Source organism: Bufo gargarizans, chromosome 10 (genome assembly GCF_014858855.1).
Source record: "Bufo gargarizans isolate SCDJY-AF-19 chromosome 10, ASM1485885v1, whole genome shotgun sequence".
NCBI lineage: Eukaryota > Metazoa > Chordata > Amphibia > Anura > Bufonidae > Bufo > Bufo gargarizans.
In genome coordinates this window covers 9,691,382-9,712,049 of record NC_058089.1, presented here as the reverse complement: position 1 = coordinate 9,712,049, position 20,668 = coordinate 9,691,382, and the positions used below count along the sequence as shown (strand labels likewise).

At 47.0% G+C, this 20,668-nt stretch overlaps 1 protein-coding gene across 1 annotated transcript; it reads left to right on the top strand.

Annotated features, from left to right (window-relative positions):
* Positions 1-1,896: 1,896 nt before the first annotated feature.
* TSG101 (tumor susceptibility 101) lies at positions 1,897-18,753 on the top strand. The gene is made up of 10 exons (XM_044270613.1): positions 1,897-2,050; positions 5,195-5,279; positions 7,654-7,719; positions 8,429-8,592; positions 9,694-9,817; positions 10,023-10,083; positions 10,528-10,631; positions 15,840-16,042; positions 16,368-16,607; positions 17,923-18,753. The coding sequence occupies exons 1-10, from the start codon at positions 2,009-2,011 to the stop codon at positions 18,010-18,012; spliced, it is 1,179 nt and encodes a 392-aa protein (XP_044126548.1). The 5' UTR covers positions 1,897-2,008; the 3' UTR covers positions 18,013-18,753.
* Positions 18,754-20,668: the final 1,915 nt, after the last annotated feature.

Sequence of the window (20,668 nt, the reverse complement as noted above, 5' to 3'; positions counted from 1 at the left end):
CACGGGTATATTTCATCTATTTCATTTAAAGGGAACCTGTCACCGGGATTTTGTGTATGGAGCTAAGGACATGGGTTGCTAGATGGCCGCTAGCACATCCACAATACCCAGTCCCCATAGCTCTGTGTGCTTTTATTGTGTAAAAAAAACTAAATATATGTTTCATATGCAAATTGACCTGAGATGAGTCCTGTCCCTGACTCATCTCAGGTTAATTTTCATATGGATCAAATCGTTTTTTTACACAATAAAAGCACACAGAGCTATGGGGACTGGGTATTGCGGATGTGCTAGCGGCCATCTAGCAACCCATATCCTCGGCTCTATACACAAAATTCTGGTGACAGGTTCCCTTTAATGTTTGTGTGTGTCGTTAAAAGATAGCGACAGTATCCCCCATAACAGTGGCCTCTACAGTACCCCCCCTTTAACAGTGAACTCCACAGTGCCCCCCCACTTTAAAATGGGACCTCCACAGCAGCCCATACCCTTAACTTTGACCTTCACAGCAGCCCACCCCTTTAACAGTGAGTTTCGCAGCACCCCACTTGCCTTGACAGTGACCTCCTCAGGGGCCTGCCTCCGTAACAGTGACCTCACAGTACCCCGCTGCCTTAACAGTGACCTCCACAGCAGTTGCCCCTTTAATAGTGGCCCCTGCCCCCTTAACAGTGACCTCCACAGTGCCCTGCCCCTTTAATGCTAGGGCTACAGGACGACATGTGTCGCGCAACATTTTGTCTCAACAGTTGCAATAAATACATCCAAAATGGATTTTTCTGCGACTGTCGCATCGCAGTCGCAGCATGTCACAGTGCAACACCATAGACTATCGTTATAAAAATTGTCGTGCCACACATGTCGTTGTGTAGCCTTAGCCTAAAGCTGACCTACAGCAGTGAAGAAAAATGGCTGGGTTGTTATGGAAACCTGGAGTAAAACTGTGTGTATGTGGAGACTAAGGGCCTGCGAGCTTCTACATGTGACCGTGTGTATCGCAGTTGAGATATGAAGAGAAAGACTTGCAGGCTTGTATTGGCTAATGCAGGTCGATTTGGGGAAATATCTCACGAACGATACATCCTAGAGAGCTGAGACCCGGTCTAAAACCTTCCCGGGCACCTGATGTACCTGTGTGCCAAATTTGGTAAAGATCGGTCCAGTCGTTTGGTTGCGCATAAAGAACAGACAGTCGTCGGGACAGACAGAAACTCATTGTGTACCAGCATGTTACCTCCACAATATTCTTTGCCAGATAGTAAGTGATACGTGCACCAAGTTTAGTAGAAATTGATCGATGAGTTTTTGAGTTACAGAACAATATGTGTGCAGCAAACACAGTTGGAGCATAAAGACCCCATGCAGCTGCTGTGTAGGGGCGAATGACCCCCACAAGATGTCTCTCCAGGTAGCAAGGGATGTGTATACCAAGTGTCGTTGAAATTGATGGTTGCGTTTTTGAGTGATTGCGGAACATATATCTGTCATTCTTTATATATATAGATTTTGATTTTGAATAAACTGATGCTCAATAAAGAGAGAAGTAAATTAGGGAAAATCCCAGAAAGAAATTGACATATTGTGTATTAAAAAAATCTGCATCGGTCTGTGAGTTATTTTACTCACAGAAACTTCTACGTGTGGCTGAAGTTTCTAAAATTTCATTTATGGTTGTGACCAGTCTGAGAGGAATATCATAAGTAAATGCATAATTCAGGTCTACAGAATGCAGTTCTCTTTATACACATCATTTAAGGGATAAAAATAACCTGCAAAGCTGGAGTCAGGGAGGGCTGCCCTTATCCAACATGGCGGAGGCAGGATGGACCTCAGTCGCCATGGTAACATACTGCTGTATCCAGGGAAGTGACGTACGTGCCAGGAGCGGAAGTCGCAGTGCGGACAGCTGGATTTCCGGTTTCGCTGGGTTTGGTTCTGGAAGTCCGCGGAGAGGAGACGGAGGGTGTACGGGGATTGTAAGTGAGCGGCCGGCGGGACACTCCTCGCCATGGCGGTGTCAGAGGCCCAGCTCAAGAAGATGCTGAGCAAGGTGAGCAGAGCGCCGCCCACAAACGGGTCACCGGGTCTAACCAACAGGGTGACGAGACCCTGTCACTCTGATGCCCCTCCCCCATACAGCTTGTCACCCCGGGTCCTAGTCTCCTATACTGTGCCCCTGTATCTCAGCCTCTGTGCCGTCCTCCCCTGTATCTCAGCCTCTCCTATACTGTGCCCCTGTATCTCGGCCCCTGCGCAGTCCTCCCCCGCGTCTCGGCCCCTGCGCAGTCCTCCCCCGCGTCTCGGCCCCTGCGCAGTCCTCCCCCGCGTCTCGGCCCCTGCGCAGTCCTCCCCCGCGTCTCGGCCCCTGCGCAGTCCTCCCCCGCGTCTCGGCCCCTGCGCAGTCCTCCCCCGCGTCTCGGCCCCTGCGCAGTCCTCCCCCGCGTCTCGGCCCCTGCGCAGTCCTCCCCCGCGTCTCGGCCCCTGCGCAGTCCTCCCTGCATCACTGTTGATCTCTGTATGACAGGCGCACTGTGCAGTTACATCTGGCAGATTGTATTTATTATATGTTGCTGTCACTTTAAGGCCTGTATAGCGTCACTGTCACGTGCTGACAGCCATGAGTCATGGTGATGTCACCGGCGGGCAGCACTACCTGTCATCACAAGCCTCCAGTGACCCCTGTGATCTTCAGTGGGAAGTGACAGTGGGCAGAGTAAGCCGCACAATACCATTACTGGGCTTATGGCGCCACCTGTTATAAAAGGACCAGTGACCTGGAATACAGCGCCCCCCTTCAGGCGGTATGAAATCCACACTCGCTGACAATAAAATACCGAACCAAGAAGTTGTTGGAATGAAGCGTTCAGACAGCCGTAAGTGTTTTGTGGTCTGCAAATTGCGGATCTGCAAAACACGGATACACAATGAGATGCGGCCTCCGCGTCTGGATGCCCGATGAGATGCGGCCTCCGCGTCTGGATGCCCGATGAGATGCGGCCTCCGCGTCTGGATGCCCGATGAGATGCGGCCTCCGCGTCTGGATGCCCGATGAGATGCGGCCTCCGCGTCTGGATGCCCGATGAGATGCGGCCTCCGCGTCTGGATGCCCGATGAGATGCGGCCTCCGCGTCTGGATGCCCGATGAGATGCGGCCTCCGCGTCTGGATGCCCGATGAGATGCGGCCTCCGCGTCTGGATGGTGGACAACAAAACTGTGGAAGCAGCTCGTGCTTGTCGGTGGATAAAACGTTACTTTCTACTGGTGTCTGTCTGGACCGTCTGGAGCCTGTTCTCCATGTGTGCGTGCCCTCATGTACCCGCTTCTCCCAACATCTCCTAAAAGCGAGGTCAGGACGGCCTAGATGCCAGGAAATTCTTCAAAAAGCCCTCCTGCTTCTCTCAGTCCAGTCTGAAAGTCTATGAACTGGGCAAAATGTCTTTGAGCACGTTGTAGAGACATGTCTATCAGTCAACAATCTCTCACCAAGAAGTATGTTACCCAAAAGTAGCCTCTGAGAGCCTTTTTATAGGGCAATGGGGACACTTGACCACGGCATCTGAGGGGTTAAATGTCCGTGGTCGGCATTACTGCTGATCGCGGCCATTGGCCACAGGTGTCTGCTGTATGAAACAGAGCGGAACGAGCGCCATCTTTAAAGACCTGACATCCTCCATACATTTACGGCGGATGTCGGGAAGGGGTTAATGGGGTTGTCTGTAGCAGTGAGCGCCCCCTCGTGGTGACTACTGGTAGACAGAATGTTATCAGCTTGTCTGTGCAGGAGATTTGGAGCTGTGTATCAGAAATACTGAGCTGCAGACACTAAAGATATGTTTTTATAATATGAATCAGCAGTGAATTTTGTGCAAGTTCTATAATAATGATAATATATATGTATATATGTGTGTGTATATATATATATATATATATATGTCTATGTTCTGCGATCACTCAAAAACGCAACCATCGATTTCAACGACACTTGGTATACACATCCCTTGCTACCTGGAGAGACATCTTGTGGGGGTCATTCTCCCCTACACAGCAGCTGCATGGGGTCTTTATGCTCCAACTGTGTTTGCTGCACACATATTGTTCTGTAACTCAAAAACTCATCGATCAATTTCTACTAAACTTGGTCCACGTATCACTTACTATCTGGGAAAGAATATTGTGGAGGTAACATGCTGGTACACAATGAGTTTCTGTCTGTCCCGACATCTGTCTGTTCTTTATGCGCGACCAAACGACTGGACCGATCTTCACCAAATTTGGCACACAGATACATCAGGTGTCCGGGAGGGTTTTAGACCGGGTCTCAGCTCTCTAGCACGTACCGTTCCTGAGATATTCCCCAAAATGACCTGCATTAGCCAATAGAAGCCAGCAAGCCTTTCACTCATATCCCAACTGCCATACACACGGTCACATGTCCCTTATCAGCCAATAGAAGCTCGCAGGCCCTTAGTCTCCACATACACACAGTTTTACTCCAGGTTTCCATAACAACCCAGCCATTTTTCTTCACTGCTGTAGGTCAGCTTTAGGCTAGGGCTACACGACTACATTGATGTCGCGCAACAATATTTAGAATGATAGTCTAAGGTGTTGCACTGCGACGTGACATACTGCGACATTCGCAGAAAAATCCATCTTGGATGGATTTTTTGTGACTGTCGTGTCGCAGCATGTCACACATCGCAGTGCAACACCATAGACTATCATTCTAAAAATTGTTGAGACAAAATGTTGCGCAACACTTGTCGTCGTGTAACTCTAGCATTAAAGGGGCAGGGCACTGTGGAGGTCACTGTTAAGGGGGCAGGGGCCACTATTAAAGGGGCAACTGCTGTGGAGGTTATTGTTAAGAGGGGGGGGGGCCCTGAGGAGGTCACTGTCAAGGGAGTAGGGTGCTGTGAAACTCACTGTTAAAGGGGAGGGCTGCTGTGAAGGTCAAAGTTAAGGGGATGGGCTGCTGTGGAGGTCCCATTTTAAAGTGGTGGGGCACTGTGGGGGGGAGTCAGTGTTAAGGTTTGGGGGGCTGTAGAGGTCACTGTTATGGGGGATACTGTCGATATCTTTTAACGACACACACAAACATTAAATGAAATAGATGAAATATACCCGTGTGAAGCCGGCTCCTTCTGCTAGTATATAATATTTTAATATTGTTTTTTTCTGCTTTTGTTTCAGTACAAATACAGAGATCTGTCAGTGCGGGAAATCCTGAATGTCACCGGGCTCTACAGAGACCTCAAGCCATTACCTGACCAGTATGGTACGTGAACACTCTGGGGTTGGGTAGAATTTGTGGACTGAATTGATAAGTGCTTACTTGGGGAATTTGATACTGATGGCCTATTTTCAGGATAGGTGATCAGTATCTGATCGGTGGGGGTCTGACTCCCAGGACCCCCCTGCCGATCAGCTGTTCGAAGAGACCGCTGTGCTCTGTGAGCCCTTAGGCCTCTTCCGAGGCCAGTGACATCACCGTACACCAGTCACGTGGCCTGGGGGGTTCAGCTCGGTCCCATTCAAATCCTGAGCTGCAATACCAAGCACAACCGCTATCCAGTGTACGGCACTGTGCTTGATCAGCAGTGAGGAGGCGCAGTGGCCTCTTCAAGCGGCTGATCGGTACGGGTGCCATGTGTCGTACCCCGCTGATCTGATATTGATTAGCTATCCTGCGCTACCCTTAGCTATTCCTGGAAAACCACACACTTGGGCCCCCTTTACACGAGTTTTCCGCGCGGGTGCGATGCGTGAAGTGAACGCATAGCACCTGCACTGAATCCTGACCCATTCATTTCAATGGGTCTGTGCACATGAGCATTTACTTATTTTATTTTTTTCACGCACCATTTCTGCGTTGGCGTGAGAATCGCAGCATGTTCTATATATCTGCGTTTTTCTCGCAACGCAGGCCCCGTAGAATTTAATGGGGCTTCAGTGAAAAAACGCATTTGATTTAGGTGTAACCTGGATGCAGTCCGGGTGCAATGCGTGTTTCACTGATGGTTCCTAGGAGATGTTGTTTGTAAACTAAACCTTCAGGGGTTTCTTTTCACACACAAAAAAACCGCATCAAGACAGATTGCACCTGCATGGAAAAAACGCAAGTGCAGATAAAACTGACTGAACTTGCTTGCGAAACCGAAACGGTGCGAGTTTCACTGAACGCATCTGGAACCAATCCGTATCGTTCATGTTAAAAAGGCCTTAGGTTTATGAGGCAGCGTCACCCCCTGACAGTGATCCAGTGCTGCGGGACGCCCTGCAGTCAGACACAGAGGACAGCAGTCTGATCCCGTGGAGGGGGAAGTGCACTGTGCTTTCATGTGTAGGACAATGTGGCCTCTGTCTCACGGCGGATGGGTCGCTCCTGCCGCAGTGACTCACTCCAGTGACAACTCCAGGTGTCGCCTATCACAACGGAGCACATTTAAAGAGGACCTTTCATCTGTTTAACCCTAGTCTAATTAGGGTCTTACCTTATAGGGTGGCCCCCACTGATGTCATTGCATTATTTTTTTTTTTTTCTTTCAAAGACCGTCCGTTGTTGTCCCCCTGTTGATTTTGGCGCCTTATATTCTAATTAGCCGACTTGGTTATACTAGGCGGAGACTGGAGCAGTTCTCTTCTCCCTGGCTGTGAGTGCATCCAATCAGAGCGCACCGCTCATAGCCAGTCTTTGAAAAAAAAAAGTGCGATGACATCAGTGGGGGCCGCCCTATAAGGTACGACCCTAATTGGACTACGGCTAAACAGATGAAGGGTCCTCTTTAAAAGAACTGAAGAAAAGTTACACATCAGCACCGACCACGATCTCATCATCTTCATCCTTCTCCATCCTGTTCTTCATATCATAATGCACCAATCCCTCTGTATCCTCCTCCTGTAATTTTTGTCTCCCCCTTGATCTCTGAGAACATAAGGGGGATTTATCTCCGCTAATGCAAGTAGAAAATAGGGCTGCTGATACCAGTCACGACGACTGGAGGTCTCCTTCCATCATGGAGACTGCACTTTTGCTTGCACCAATTTTGATAATTCTTCCTCTGCCAAGTCGTTGGTCCTGATTGCTGCAGTGTTTCTGTGTTCCCATCTGGGTCTTTTCCACAGGGACCTCCGGTCTCATGGCCGCTTGCTGTGAATGGAGATGTGGCGGTCCGTGCTCGGCTCTCTCCATTCACTACCATGGGAATTCTGAACATAGCAGAGTACGCACACTCAGCTGTTTCTGGAACCAGGCTTCTAGCTCTACAATGAATGTATAGGCTGGATGCAATTGTAACAGATCTACAGCTGTGAGAAGTATTATCTCAGGATAGGTGTTCAGCCTTTAGATTTAACCATCGTTCACATATAATGACAGCAAGCGGAGGAAATATTTGCAACCCAATCTGCCACATGTGAAGGCTCTCTCAGATCCCTGATTTGCATCGGAAGTCAGCCAGCAGCTCCACAATGAGGAGGTCGCTGCACGTGGATGTGGCCTCCATTAAAGGCTCAGCTGTTTCCATAACTTCCACAGACAATTATCTTATAGTTGAGACATCAGTGGTTACGAGATCTTCTGTATCTTCTCTGTTCACATTTGTGGGTTGTGTTGTTTACAGACTAGTTGACATTTTAGTTTTTTCCCCCAGTTTTCAATGATGGCACCTCCAGGGAGCTCCTGAGCCTCTCGGGCACCATTCCTGTACCATATAAAGGTAAGTTGCTCACAGATATCAACTACAGTCCGATCTGAGACTCCTCATGGCTCAGTCACCTTTAAGGGCCCTTTACACGGGCTGAGAATCCCAACGATAATCACTAATGAGCGATTATCTGGCGGTGTAAATGTACCGACGATTACCTGATGAATGAGCAAAACGTTTGTTGATTGAGTAATTCGATCATTTGCGCACATGCAAACATTTTAATTTACTGGCAGGAGATCATGCTGTGTAATCGCGCTCTACTGCCGGCAAACAGTGATTCAGTATGGGGATGAGCGATGGCATTAGCGGTCGCTCCTGTCTGTACTATGGAGGAGATCACTACATGTAAATGCAGCGGTCTCCTCCACTGACGAGCAGGCAGTTGTCGGGAAGGAACACTTCCTTCCCGACAATCTGCTGCTCTGTTGTCCCACTTAAAGGGACCTTTAGACAGAGATATAGGAAGCGTCATCCAGCCCAACAAAGAACATGGCAGCAATGCAGAGATTGGGAAGGGATCGTTCATACAGTGAGAAGTATCAGTTTGTGTATTCTGGGCAGGATTTATCATTGATACTGCAGACCAGAGCTCCCAAACTGAGACTCTGGTGATTGTGATACTACGACTCCAAGCAGCTGTCAGGGCATGCTGGGAGTTTGTCTCATTCTAGACGTTTTGCACCTTTGTTGAGCTCTCATTGATTTCTGTTTTGTTTAGGTAACACATACAATATCCCCATATGTCTGTGGCTGCTGGATACCTACCCATACAACCCCCCAATCTGCTTTGTTAAACCTACCAGTACGATGACCATAAAAACCGGAAAACATGTAGATGCTAACGGCAAGATCTACCTCCCGTATCTGCACGAGTGGAAACACGTGAGTACAGTCACCGGCAGAAGGTGCATGGTCGGTGGCCGGCCCTAAGGTGTGTGTCTGGTCTCTGCTGGGGTCATCTGTGTGCAGATATTTCCATAGCCAGTGCCCAGGCGTGAAACCATGACCAAGTGAGCATCCTCTGTCTGGAGACGAGAAGGTTTCTACCTCATCATAGACTGGGTCTTTTTACTGTAAGAAAAAAGGGTATTGGTGTCATAGTTGCTTTATGCGGATTATTGCCGCAGTACAGTTACCTAAGAACCCATACGACACCCAAAGACTATGGTGCACAGTTCCCATTCATTAGAATAGGACCTATGCACGATACGTATTGAGGGTCCACCATTGCTGCGGCCATAGATAGATTCTGCAGGAGATCACAGCTGAGGTATATGTTATTATAATGTGTGTATCAATCGCGACACCCAGACCTCTTTTGAAATCATTGAGCAAATCCAAATGCGCCCTATTCCATAATCTGACTGCTCTTACAGAGAGGAACCCCCTTATGCTGATGATAAAGCCTTCTTTACTCTAGATGCAGTGCATGGTTACAGACCAGGGTGTCTGCCTTGGACATATGCTGGAACCCCCAGTGATCACGAGTTACCACCACTCCATTCACTTTAGTTTGACTGGCAAAGAGACCGCTGAGCTCGGTCTCCATCAGTCTCGGAGAAGTGAATGGAGTGTTGGTCGGTCATAAGCACTACTGCTCCATTCTCAAGGGAAGCTCAATAATCTCAGTTCTGGTGATTGATTGTTCGGGGCCCCAGCTGTTGGATCCCTGCTGATCATAACTTATTCCCTAAGTGTAGGTGCAGGATGGCGGATCCCGACAATATGATATTGATGACCTATCGTATTGTTAGGTCCTTGTTAAATCCTGAAGAACCCCTTTAATTTCTGCCATCCAGTCCTTTTACTTTTCCATGTTGCTCTGTGCTTTGCTAATGTTTGGTGGTGAAATCTGTGCTGTCAGAAGAGCAGCACAATGTGATCCTGACTGAATGAGAATGTGCTGGAGGCTGCGGGCCAGCGAGCTACAGATATAGTATAGAAGCAGCACCGTGAAGTCATTGCTGTATTCCTTCTCCACAGCCTCCATCAGACCTGCTGGGCTTAATTCAGATCCTGATTGTCGTATTTGGAGACGAGCCACCAGTTTTCTCTCGATCTTCTGCACCAGCCCCATACATGTACCCGGCCACCGGACCTCCTAACAGTGAGTATTCATCCCTGATTGGTAATAAGTATTGTCATAGGAGATACACAAAGCTAGTCATTACCTGCTGCCGACCCCCTTTGTAATAACTTTGTAAGCTGTGGTCGCTAGATCTCAATAGTAGATGTTTACGGACAAAGCTTTGTGTAGTAGCTTGTTTTCGCTTGTCTGATTTTCCACTAACTACTTTCCATTGGTGTTTCAGCCTCATACATGCCAGGTGCTATCCCCCCGTACCCATCTGCAGGTCACCCGTCTAACCCAAGGTATAGTAGACATCATGTAACATAAGGGGAGGTGAGCGATCGGGGTAAATTTCTCAGATTGTTCTGCAGTTCGTCAACCATTAGTATTACTGAATCAGTCTTTCTATAGTTTTCTATGGGCTGGCGAATCCATTCACCCTTCTGTACACATAACACCAGGCTCGGGCTAGGAGGTCCAGAAACCTCACTAAATCCCACTGACCGTGGACCCTCACTGATCACTTGTGCCGTCCCAGTTTTGTAATTGATTTTGCATTCTGTAATGTACATGGACACAGGATTTATATCCCAGTGAGCTGAAGCCTTCTTCTGTTTAGTAGTGAATTATCGCTGTGTGATCCCCTGCTGCCTTCCTGTTATTAACTAAAACCAGTACATACTTCATTTTTTATCTCTGTGGTGAAATTCTCCTATTGTAAGTATCTCTTTTGTTTCTATTCACAGCGGCTATCCTGGTTACTATCCAGCTGGTGGGCCCTATCCCCCAACTTCTGGTCCTCAGATGTTTCCTCAGCAACCTGCACCTCATCCTCAGGTTAACAGCTCTGGTAAGTCTTAATGATCATGATTTGAGGTCTGCTGTGCACTAACTCTTTCACTGCCAAGGACGTGTGCAATGGCTTTAAATGACTATGATGTAAGGGCTGGATCTTGAAAATATAAATTTTCAAGGTGATACCGGAATCCAGTCTGTAGCTGTAGCAGCATTTAATTTATGTCGGAGAGAAGATGACAAGTTTTTCTTCCTTGTTCTGTGCTCGTGTAAGGATGGGGAGCTGCCGGGGAAAGCGGGAATAATCTCGTTTCTGCCACCGTCCGGCCTTTTAGTTGCCCCTCTTACCAGTCATAGGTTCTTTTCACACGGCATCTGTAGCGTCCTTCCAGGTTTTTCTTTGGGAGGCTTTCCCGACTGAAACCATAGGTGCATGCATTTAAGGCTACTTTCACACTGGTGTTTCTGGGTCCGCTTGTAAGATCCGTTTCAGGGCTCTCAAAAGAGGCCCAAAACGGATCAGTTCGGCCCCAATGCATTCTGAACAGATAAGGATCCACTCAGAATGCATCAATTTGACTGCGTTTGGTCTTGCAGCTTCCAGCATTTGGTGACCTTCTGACGATGCGGAGCCAAACGGATCCGTAATGACTTACAATGTAAGTCAATGGGGACAGATCCGTTTTTTCACTGACACAATATGGTGCAATAGAAAACGGATCCGTCCCCCATTGACTTTCAGTGTAAGTCAAGGCGGATCTGTTTTGACTTAGACATTTTTAAAAATAAATAATGCAAACAGATCTGTTATTAACGTATACAAGCGTTTGCATTATCGGTGCGGATCCGTCTGTGCAGATACAAGACGGATCCTCACCAAACGCGAGTGTGAAAGTAGCCTAACAGACGAGTGGCACTCGTCATCCATGTTAAACAAAAGTATACCACGTGATATTCCTTTTTTTACTGGATGCAATCTGCTGCGCTATTCTGTACAGTAAGAACAGACACCTTGGTGGGTATTGCCAGTCATGGGCAAAAATAATGCTCTTGGCCTCCGTCTGTATGGTGGGGGCTGTCTTATGCATCAGGCATGTGATAAAATATGGCTTGGCGTGCATGCTGTACCTGCGCTCCCTGGACTTTGTGTGGCTGTCATGGCCCATAACAGGTAGGAACTAGTGTTAGGGACCACTCATGGAGGCGACCTTGACGTGGTGAGTGGCTTATTACGCTTTGGCCAAAATGTACACCAATGCCTCATTCAACATCCAGCATAGAGGCAGGGCAGAGTGCTGGTTGCAGAGTGCGATTGCATTTGTGTTTTTACGTTTGTATCTGTATTTCACCATAGCAATGTGCACCTGCATACAAGGTTGTGCGGGCTGAACCCCCCACATTTTTTCTACGTGATAAAATATAGAACATGAATTGCTCCCTTCTTGCCGCAGTCTGTAAAATTATATGAAACCCCTGGCTACGAAAGGGTTAAAGGGGTTGTCAGGCAGTGAAAGAAATTTCCCAGGGGGCTGGACTGCGTATAAAATCCCCTTATCACAGTTGGGCGGCTGCCGTCCCGACCGGACCAGCACTGGTAACGTGCCATGTAAATGACCGCTCCTGGCCAGTTAGTGATGATGACGTGTGCATGAACAACACGTGATGCCTGAGGCTCAGCCATCGCGCACTGTTTGTGCACACATCACCGCTGAGGCCATTGATTGGCTGGCAGAGGTCCTGTGCATGTATACAGCCCCTCGCCACTTCCGTTCCAGCAAGGACAGGAGCTGAAACATAAACCCTTTGAACATTTATGATTTGCACTAAACCTTGTTCCTGTATTTGTGCTGTTGTGGTTGGGAGATTTAGTGCCACTAGATGGCAGCACACCTTAATTTTATGCTCGTACGCCACTAAAGGGCGTCACGTGGGTTGAGGTGCTGTATACTATTACTGCTGGTTTATTGTATGATTTTTATTGGAAACAGTTTGTGTTCTCAAGGAGGACTTTAGTTGTCTGTGGCCGTGCAAGTTCTACATAGATTTCGTAACCTGAGCACAGGGATTAAAGTGCATTGGCCATACATATCGGCATTTCAGATGTTCTGCCAGGTATGGATCCAGGCAATCTTATTGATTTTGATAAGGGCGATAGAACAAGGATTCAAAGATTCGGGGAAGGTTCCTCTTACCTGTGTAGTAGGGCCGCAGCGTTGGAGGAAACCACTAATGAGGTATAACAAGGTACACGGCAGACTAAAGGCCCCAATACACATTAGACTATTGTCAGCCGATCCCACCATCAATCTAAAGCCCCATGCACACAACCGTTAGTATTTTTTCAATTGCAGATACCGTCTGCATTGCATCTGCACTTGAAGACCCATTGACTACAATGAGTCCGTGGTCCGCATTTTGTGGACAAGTATAAGACATGTTCTACTTTTTTGGATGTGAAAAGCACACAAATGATCAGTCTGCTTTCCTCTCACGTGTGTCCATTCTGCCAAAATAAGAATAGGTTCGCAAAATGCAGACCACGGACCCATTGAAGTCTGTGGGTCTGCAAAAAATGCAAATGGCTCATGACTCCAGCCATATTTTGCATATCTGCATTTTTTAGATCACATAATGGATATGGTTGTGTGCATGAGGCTCAATGTGAATGGGGAGCTCCTGAATTTCAATGTTCCCCGATCCTTTTCTTCTTCTCGGATACCAACCACTACTAGAGGTGTCTGGCAGCAGTCTTCTCCCCATTGAAAACACATGCACGCTCGGCTGTCATGCTTGCATTTTCACCTCTGTTTAGAGCACATATGTTCAATAGGGAGTGATAAACTGCCACCAAACATACCACGCACCACAAGGTAACAGAAGTTCAGATGGTCTGGTATCAGACCTGTGGTATCCCTTGCACACAATATTGGTTGCAGGACCCCTTGATTATTTGCAGGCTTACTGTGCCCATCCTTGTACTGCACTACGGGACTCGTGGTAACCTGACACTCTTTGCTGTAAAGGTTAAGACGGATTGCAGCCCAGATGGCATAAAGCCCTCTCAGCCGAGATAAAAATGGTATAGTGATATGTTACAGGGTCATGTCGTGAGCGCACTGAAGAATTACTGCCTGAATGCAATTATAACAAACCTTATATCATAGTCTGCTAGAAAAAAAAAGTCTCTGTGTAGTGTGAACCTTGTAAAAACCTTATCTAACGTGTTCTTATTTAGAGTTGGTGCCTTATACTCCAGTCACATCCAGAGCTGTCTGCAAATATTATGCTGACTTCCTGTTGGCTTGAAGGAAACCAGGCCTTAAAAAAAACAACTTTGACATGTAGTGGAAATGCCGCAGGCGTTTGCTTTTGCGTGGCTGCAAAACATATGTACCCCTTGTGGTTCTTAATATCCGAATTTAGATGAGCAAGCAACCCTATGGCCTAAACTGTGACTTATGAGGTCAAGCTGGTCTGAATTACTTCATTCAAAGGGGTTGTGCAGGATTTACCACAGCAAGGCTGACTTGTCCTTCCAGAAACAGCGCAACCGGTGTCCACAGGTTTGGTGCGGTATTGCGGCATTCACTTCAATACCAGACACAACCCATTGACAGCCGTGGCACTGTTTTGGAAGAAAGCTGCCATGTTTTTCTAATCCAGACCCCTGGGGCCCCTACAGGCAATCGCCCACCATTACAGTGAATGAGAAGTTCAGATAAGCTGTTAGCATGTTTCCCATTCCCTTTTGCTTGCATCGGGTGCCCCCTTCACCCCCCCCCCTGTGAGTGCAGGAAGTGAGGTCTTCTGCCACGTGCGGGGTGCGTGTCCAGGAATCGCCGACCACCTGTGCAGGATGTGTTCGCCGGGTGATGCAATGGCGACAGGCGAGGTCGCCTGATATTTTACAACCTGGTTATGGGTTGTATAAAACCAGGCGCTGATTAGATTGCAGGATCTGCTCTGAGCTGAGAAGAGTGAAGACGGAGCAAATCTTCCATGTAGCCGAGTGTCTCCCTCTTATCTCTCTTGTAGTTAAGTGCAATCCAATATTCCCTGTTATCAGCCATTCAGGCCAGAGGAGAGTCTGCAAATACAGACACAGAATAGGGAAAAACAGATTTGTCTACAGCAGCGTGTTAGAGAGAAAGTTCAGGAAAGTATGTGCCCCCAGGATCACTACTTTGTCCCACATCCCTGTGTACAGACCCTCCAGGTACATTCATTGGCCTCTTCTCTTAAAGGGCATCTGTCAGCAGTTTTGTCCCTATGACATTGGCAGACCTGTTACATGTGCACTTGGCAGCTGAAGGCATCTGTGTTGGTCCCATGTTCATATGCGTCCGCATTGCTGAGAAAAATTCAGTTTTATTATATGCAAATGAGCTTCTAGGAGCAACAGGGGCGTTACCATTACACCTAGAGGCTCTGCTCTCTCTGCAACTCCAGTGCTCTCTGCACCTTGATTGACAGGACCAGGCAGTGAAAACGTCATGACACCTTACCCCGTCTTCTTTTAAAATCAAAATGATCATTCAGTCAACAGTTCCCTCTCTCATATTCCTCATGAACCTCCATGTTTGGCTTGGCCGAGCATGCATGTGTATTCTATGCTGACAGACACCTCTTATCTCCTGAGAGAACAGAAGGATTGGGCAAAAAATATTCCCAGTCCTTCTGTCCCATCATCTGTTGGGAGTTCCACACACACTCTAGACCAGGGGTGCACAACGTTTCCTGGTTGGGGGCCACATTGCTAGACTGAACCAATGACGAGGGCCGAAATAAAAATGTAAAGATGTATTAACAACTGAAATATTGTACTTATGGCATATTGAACACACAGTATATACCATTAATGTCTAGTTACACTTCCAGGACTCCCATCTAATGGGAGAAATACATGAAAAATACATGTGAGCAGCCACAAGACATAGACATACATGTCTGTTACCAGATGATTGGGGGCCGCACAGAATGGTATCAAGGGCCGCATGTGGCCCCCGGGCCGGGACTAATGTGTATGGGTTCATTAGTTTTTACTTCATGTATGGTTTTTGCATAGAGAAAGCAGCTCACCTATCTGCAGGCCTCCATGCCTTTGGAGGGGGCTGATGTCCCCCTCAGCCAGACAGCAGAGCAGTGCGTGGTCATGTATTGGGTTCCTGCACCCCATTGCTTTATGAGGATATAATTATTTGTGAATCTGGTAAGAATGCTTATAGTTATGCAGATAATGAACTTTCCGTGGTCGGCTCCTCAGGTCCAGCCCGAGACGGCACCATTGGTGAGGACACAATCCGCGCCTCCCTTATATCAGCTGTGAGCGACAAGTTAAGATGGAGGATGAAGGAAGAAATAGACCGTGCTCAGGCGGAGCTGAACGCCCTGAAACGTACAGAGGAGGATCTGAAGAAAGGGCACCAGAAGCTGGAGGAGATGGTCACCCGGCTGGACCAGGAAGTGGTAATTCATGATGTACTAGACTTAAAGGGAGGGGTCCAGAATATGGCTGCTTCCTTCCAGAAACAGCGGCATACCTGTCCATGGCTGTCCACGGTATTGCTGCTCAGCTCCGTTAAAGTGAATAAAGCTGAGCTGTAATACCATGCACAGCCTGTGGGCAGATGTGGCACTGTTTATGGAAGAAAGCAGCCATATTTTTCTAATCCTGGACACTCTATTTAATGCCCCATTCTTAGGGCCGCGCGTTGCCAGCTGGTGGCAGATGCTGAAGCTTCTGCATTCATGTCCTGACGATTTTTTTTATTTTATTTTGTCTTCCCATCAGACGGAAGTGGATAAAAATATTGAAACCCTGAGAAAGAAGGATGAGGAGCTGGGAGCGGTGGTGGAAAAGATGGAGAGCCAGTCAGAATACAGAGACATTGATGAGGTCATTGTGCCGACGGCCCCGCTCTACAAGCAGATCCTCAACCTGTACGCCGAGGAGAACGCCATAGAAGACACCATCTTTTACCTGGGAGAAGCACTAAGACGTGGCGTGATAGACCTGGACGTCTTTCTCAAGGTGTGTCCCATATTAACCCATTGAGACTTGCTTTTGGTACATGTATATGCGGCAGACAACCCCGGGCCAGTACACCTGTGCTATTTAGGCCAGCTAACATAGTGATCAGGCAGAGGGATGTCAGACGCCTAGCAGTTATAGCCCGCTGGGGACCCAGTAATGCTTATTGGTCCTGGTCGTCATGTGATCTGCAGGTTGCCGGTGGTAGGAGGCTGCTGGGCTTGAGGAGACCCAGCACAGCCCTAAAAGTCACAGCATTCAATATAACAAGATTGATTTCCCCTGCCGTCCCATTGAAGTGAACGGGAACAGTGATGCCGTACCCAGCTCCATCCACTCCACACAATGGACAGAGCTGCAGTTCCAGCACCGACTCCCAGAGCTAGCGCAGAACAGCCGATCGGCGGGGTGTTGGACCCCTGCCGATCAGATATTGATGACCTATCCTGAGGGTAGGCTGTAAATATAAGAAGAGCGGACATCCCCTTTAAAAGATTTCTAAAGTTTAGTGAGGGCTGCTGTTCTCGGTTGTCACTACAAGAAAATTTAGACTAGCACACTCATAATCGCAGATGCATATCCATTAAGCTAACATGCAGGATGCAAACAAAAAAAGTATGGCAGCACAATATTTCACATACAAACAATAAAACTGAGAAATAAGGATCATTCTAACTTAAGTGGTATTATACCTACTATAAATTAAAAAAAATTGAAGCTCTCTGGGCACATTTTTGATCAAACGTGTGTGGGGCCCATCTACCAGGCATCAAGGTGGCTTCTGCAGATGGGTCCCTAACACTAACAGAACTGCCTCTCCTGGGCTTAACTAAGCCTACAATATTCTGGGCAGTGTAGGAACCAAGCTACATGTATACTCTGCTCAGGACCCATCTGCAGAAGCCACCTTGATGCCTGGTAGATGGGCCCGACACACGTTTGATCAAAAATTTGCGCAAAGAGCTTCTATTTTCTATTTTTATAGTAGGTATAATACCACTTTAAGTTGCAATGATCCTTAGTTCTCTGTTATCAGCCACTTCTGGCTGGGGAGTAAATCTACATGTATTCCTGGATATTTTAATAGTTAGTACAGTAAAAAAATAAAAATCTGGAAATCCTGATAATCAAGGGATTTCTAATATTAGGCCACATGCACATGGTGCATATTATGTTTGCATTTGTATGCGGTAAATCTGCAGCATAATGTGGTACCATCCCATAAATCTTCCTGCGGTATGTGCAGATCCGCTGCTGCTGTGCCCTTAGCTTGAGCTGCGTACGTTTAGTCATCAAAGTCTCTTCTGTTTTGCAGCATGTCCGGCTCCTGTCCCGCAAGCAGTTCCAGCTCCGGGCGCTGATGCAGAAAGCCAGGAAGACGGCAGGACTGAGCGATCTGTATTAACATCAACCCCCCACCCCCGTTTTTTTTTTTTTCTTCCTTTTGATCATTAGAGATTCGGGTTAAGTTATTGTAAAGATGATGACGTTTGTTTCCTGCTGGTGGGGGGAGGCTGTCTCTGAGCGATGCACTTTGTCCTTGGTTTAGATCGTACTTACGAGAGGGGTAACCAGGAGAGCGGCAGCCGTTATCATGCCGGCGGCGCCCCCTGTGGCCGGTACAGACCCTTAAAAAAAAGAGGAGAGGGGGCGGCATAAATCTTGTACAGGTGGGGCAGCGATGTCTCCTACTTCTGTATAGCCTACTAGATTTTCTGGTTACCCCCATAGATCTTTATGTAGGGGACCCACTATACAGGTCCTATTTGTACAAATATATATTTTCTTTCTTTTTTTTTTTTATAGGAAAAAAGTCTGTTTGCTGAGATTTGCCGACTGACATTTAAGATCGTCAGTTGCTCCTTAGCATTAAACTATCACACTGCCGATAAAGTGACGGCTAAGGAGCAAGTGACGCGGTGCGAATCTCAGCAGAGGGACGGTTTTTCCACAAAACGCTGGCTTTGCAGAGGAGGCCGTACGTCGGGATTCATTTGCCTGTAATTTGAGCATTTTTGCCCTGTCTATATTTGTATGTGAAGCCGCTGTACAGTGCTCCGGGAAGTTCTTGCTGTGCGGACGCAGCATTAAATCCACCTGTATGTGAATAATTTTATTAATATGTATTAAAGAAATACTAATTCTTTCTCTTTTGTTGCTTATACTAAGAAGGCAGCAGAGAGGACATTTCTGTGGGTGATCTCATCCCAGGGAGACGTCTCTGCACTTAGATGTATGTGAGGTCAAGTGGCCGGACTGATACGTGTACAGGGGCTTCGGCTAACGGAGCTTAAAGGGGTTGTGCCAAGATTCAAAGAGGAGCTGTCCCCTCTCCTGCCATGTCTGTTTTAGTAACTACCCATATAATAATTCTGGAGCATCTATTCTTATTACCGTATGTTGTGCCATTCCTCTATTATTCCTGCTAGAAGTTATGAATGACTTACAGCAGTTTGGTGTTACCAGTGGGGGTGGGGAGAACCCTGCACAGTCGGACATTATCCAATCAGTGCTTCATGAGGTTTCATATGGCTAAAAGCTTTGTTTTCAGTCTGGCTTTTAGGTCCCTCCCACACGTCAAAGATTGGAGCTAGGTGCTGAAAATTTCATTATTTGCAGATCTGAGCAACACCTGTTACCTCTTCAATTTACATAAATTTATGGCTTGTCCTTGTTGGTGCGGCAATTGTTGAGGACAGTATATAGACTGTATAAAATAAGACATTCTTGTGGAGACTTTTGGCCTATACATCTGGAGCACTTTCCCAGTGTATTCTCCAAATACGCAGTGAGAATACAGCCTTACCTGCACCGACACAAAGTCGCCACCTGGATTTAACTAAGCAAACAGTTCTGAGCCTCCCATTGGATAATTACTGCCTGGGCGATTTATCTTTCAGCTGGCAATAAGTTATTTAACCCCGACTGGTGCAATGAGTTGCTTCTCATTTCTTAACCATGTCGAAAGACACGTCTCGTGGTCGTGGAAAAGATGTCAGTCTGTTTGAGAAGGGTCAGATCATTGGCATGCATCAAGCAGAGAAAACCTCTAAGGAGATTGCAGAAACTGCTAAAATTGGGTCAAGAACTGTCCAACGCATTATTAAAAACTGGAAGGATGGTGAACGAATCCGACTAAAGCATTCCCGGCAGTCATGTCAATTCTCCAAACTTTTCATGTCCTATCTAATTTCTCAGTAAATTTCTCCAAATCCACAGTTTTGAATGTTTCCATTCCACTAAGTGAGCAATCCGATTTACAAGGCACTACTCCTTTTCAATGGACTGACCACTCGGTTACGTTTCTAGGTATAAAACTTACTCCTGAATTTGCACATTTATTTCAGGAAAACTTCCAGAAGATGCCAAGACAGTTGGAAGATCTGATAAGTTCCTGGGATATCCCCTTTGTTTCATGGTTTGGCCGTAGATCTCTCATCAAAACAATACTCTTGCCGACTGTCTTGTATCATCTTCAAGCCCTTCCTATTCCAATCCCCAAGACCTTTTTTTTTTTTTAAAGAATACAGAGAATTTTCTTGAAATTTCCAACAAAATAAGCTAGGATACCTTTGAAATATATAACCTTACACCCCACTAAAGGTATCCCAGATCTACATAGTTATCACAGGGCTATTTTATGTCTTAGATGTCTGGAATGGTTGCGGCCATACACAGGTTGATTAGCTATACTAGCAGAAGAAGCTATAGCTAAGCTACCATTAAGATCCCAGATCTTTTTGGACTGCTCTCACAAAGACCAAATGCTCCAGAGACACAGCTCTATAACCAGATGCTCCATCGAACATTTGATCGACTCAAACCTTCTGGAGCACTTGATGCCCAATCGTTTAGCTCTCATACAAGTTAGAGATATACTATGCCATTCCTCCATTTACTTTTAGAAAACCCTTCCTGAACAGGTAAAATTGATAGATACCCCGGTTCTGTCCCTATGCCCGGACGATGATGCCCCCTCTTACGCGGACTTAAAAAAAATCACCCGGAGTTAGCCAGCCTATCTACGTTTCAGGTTGCCCACTGCTTGCAATTTATCAAAC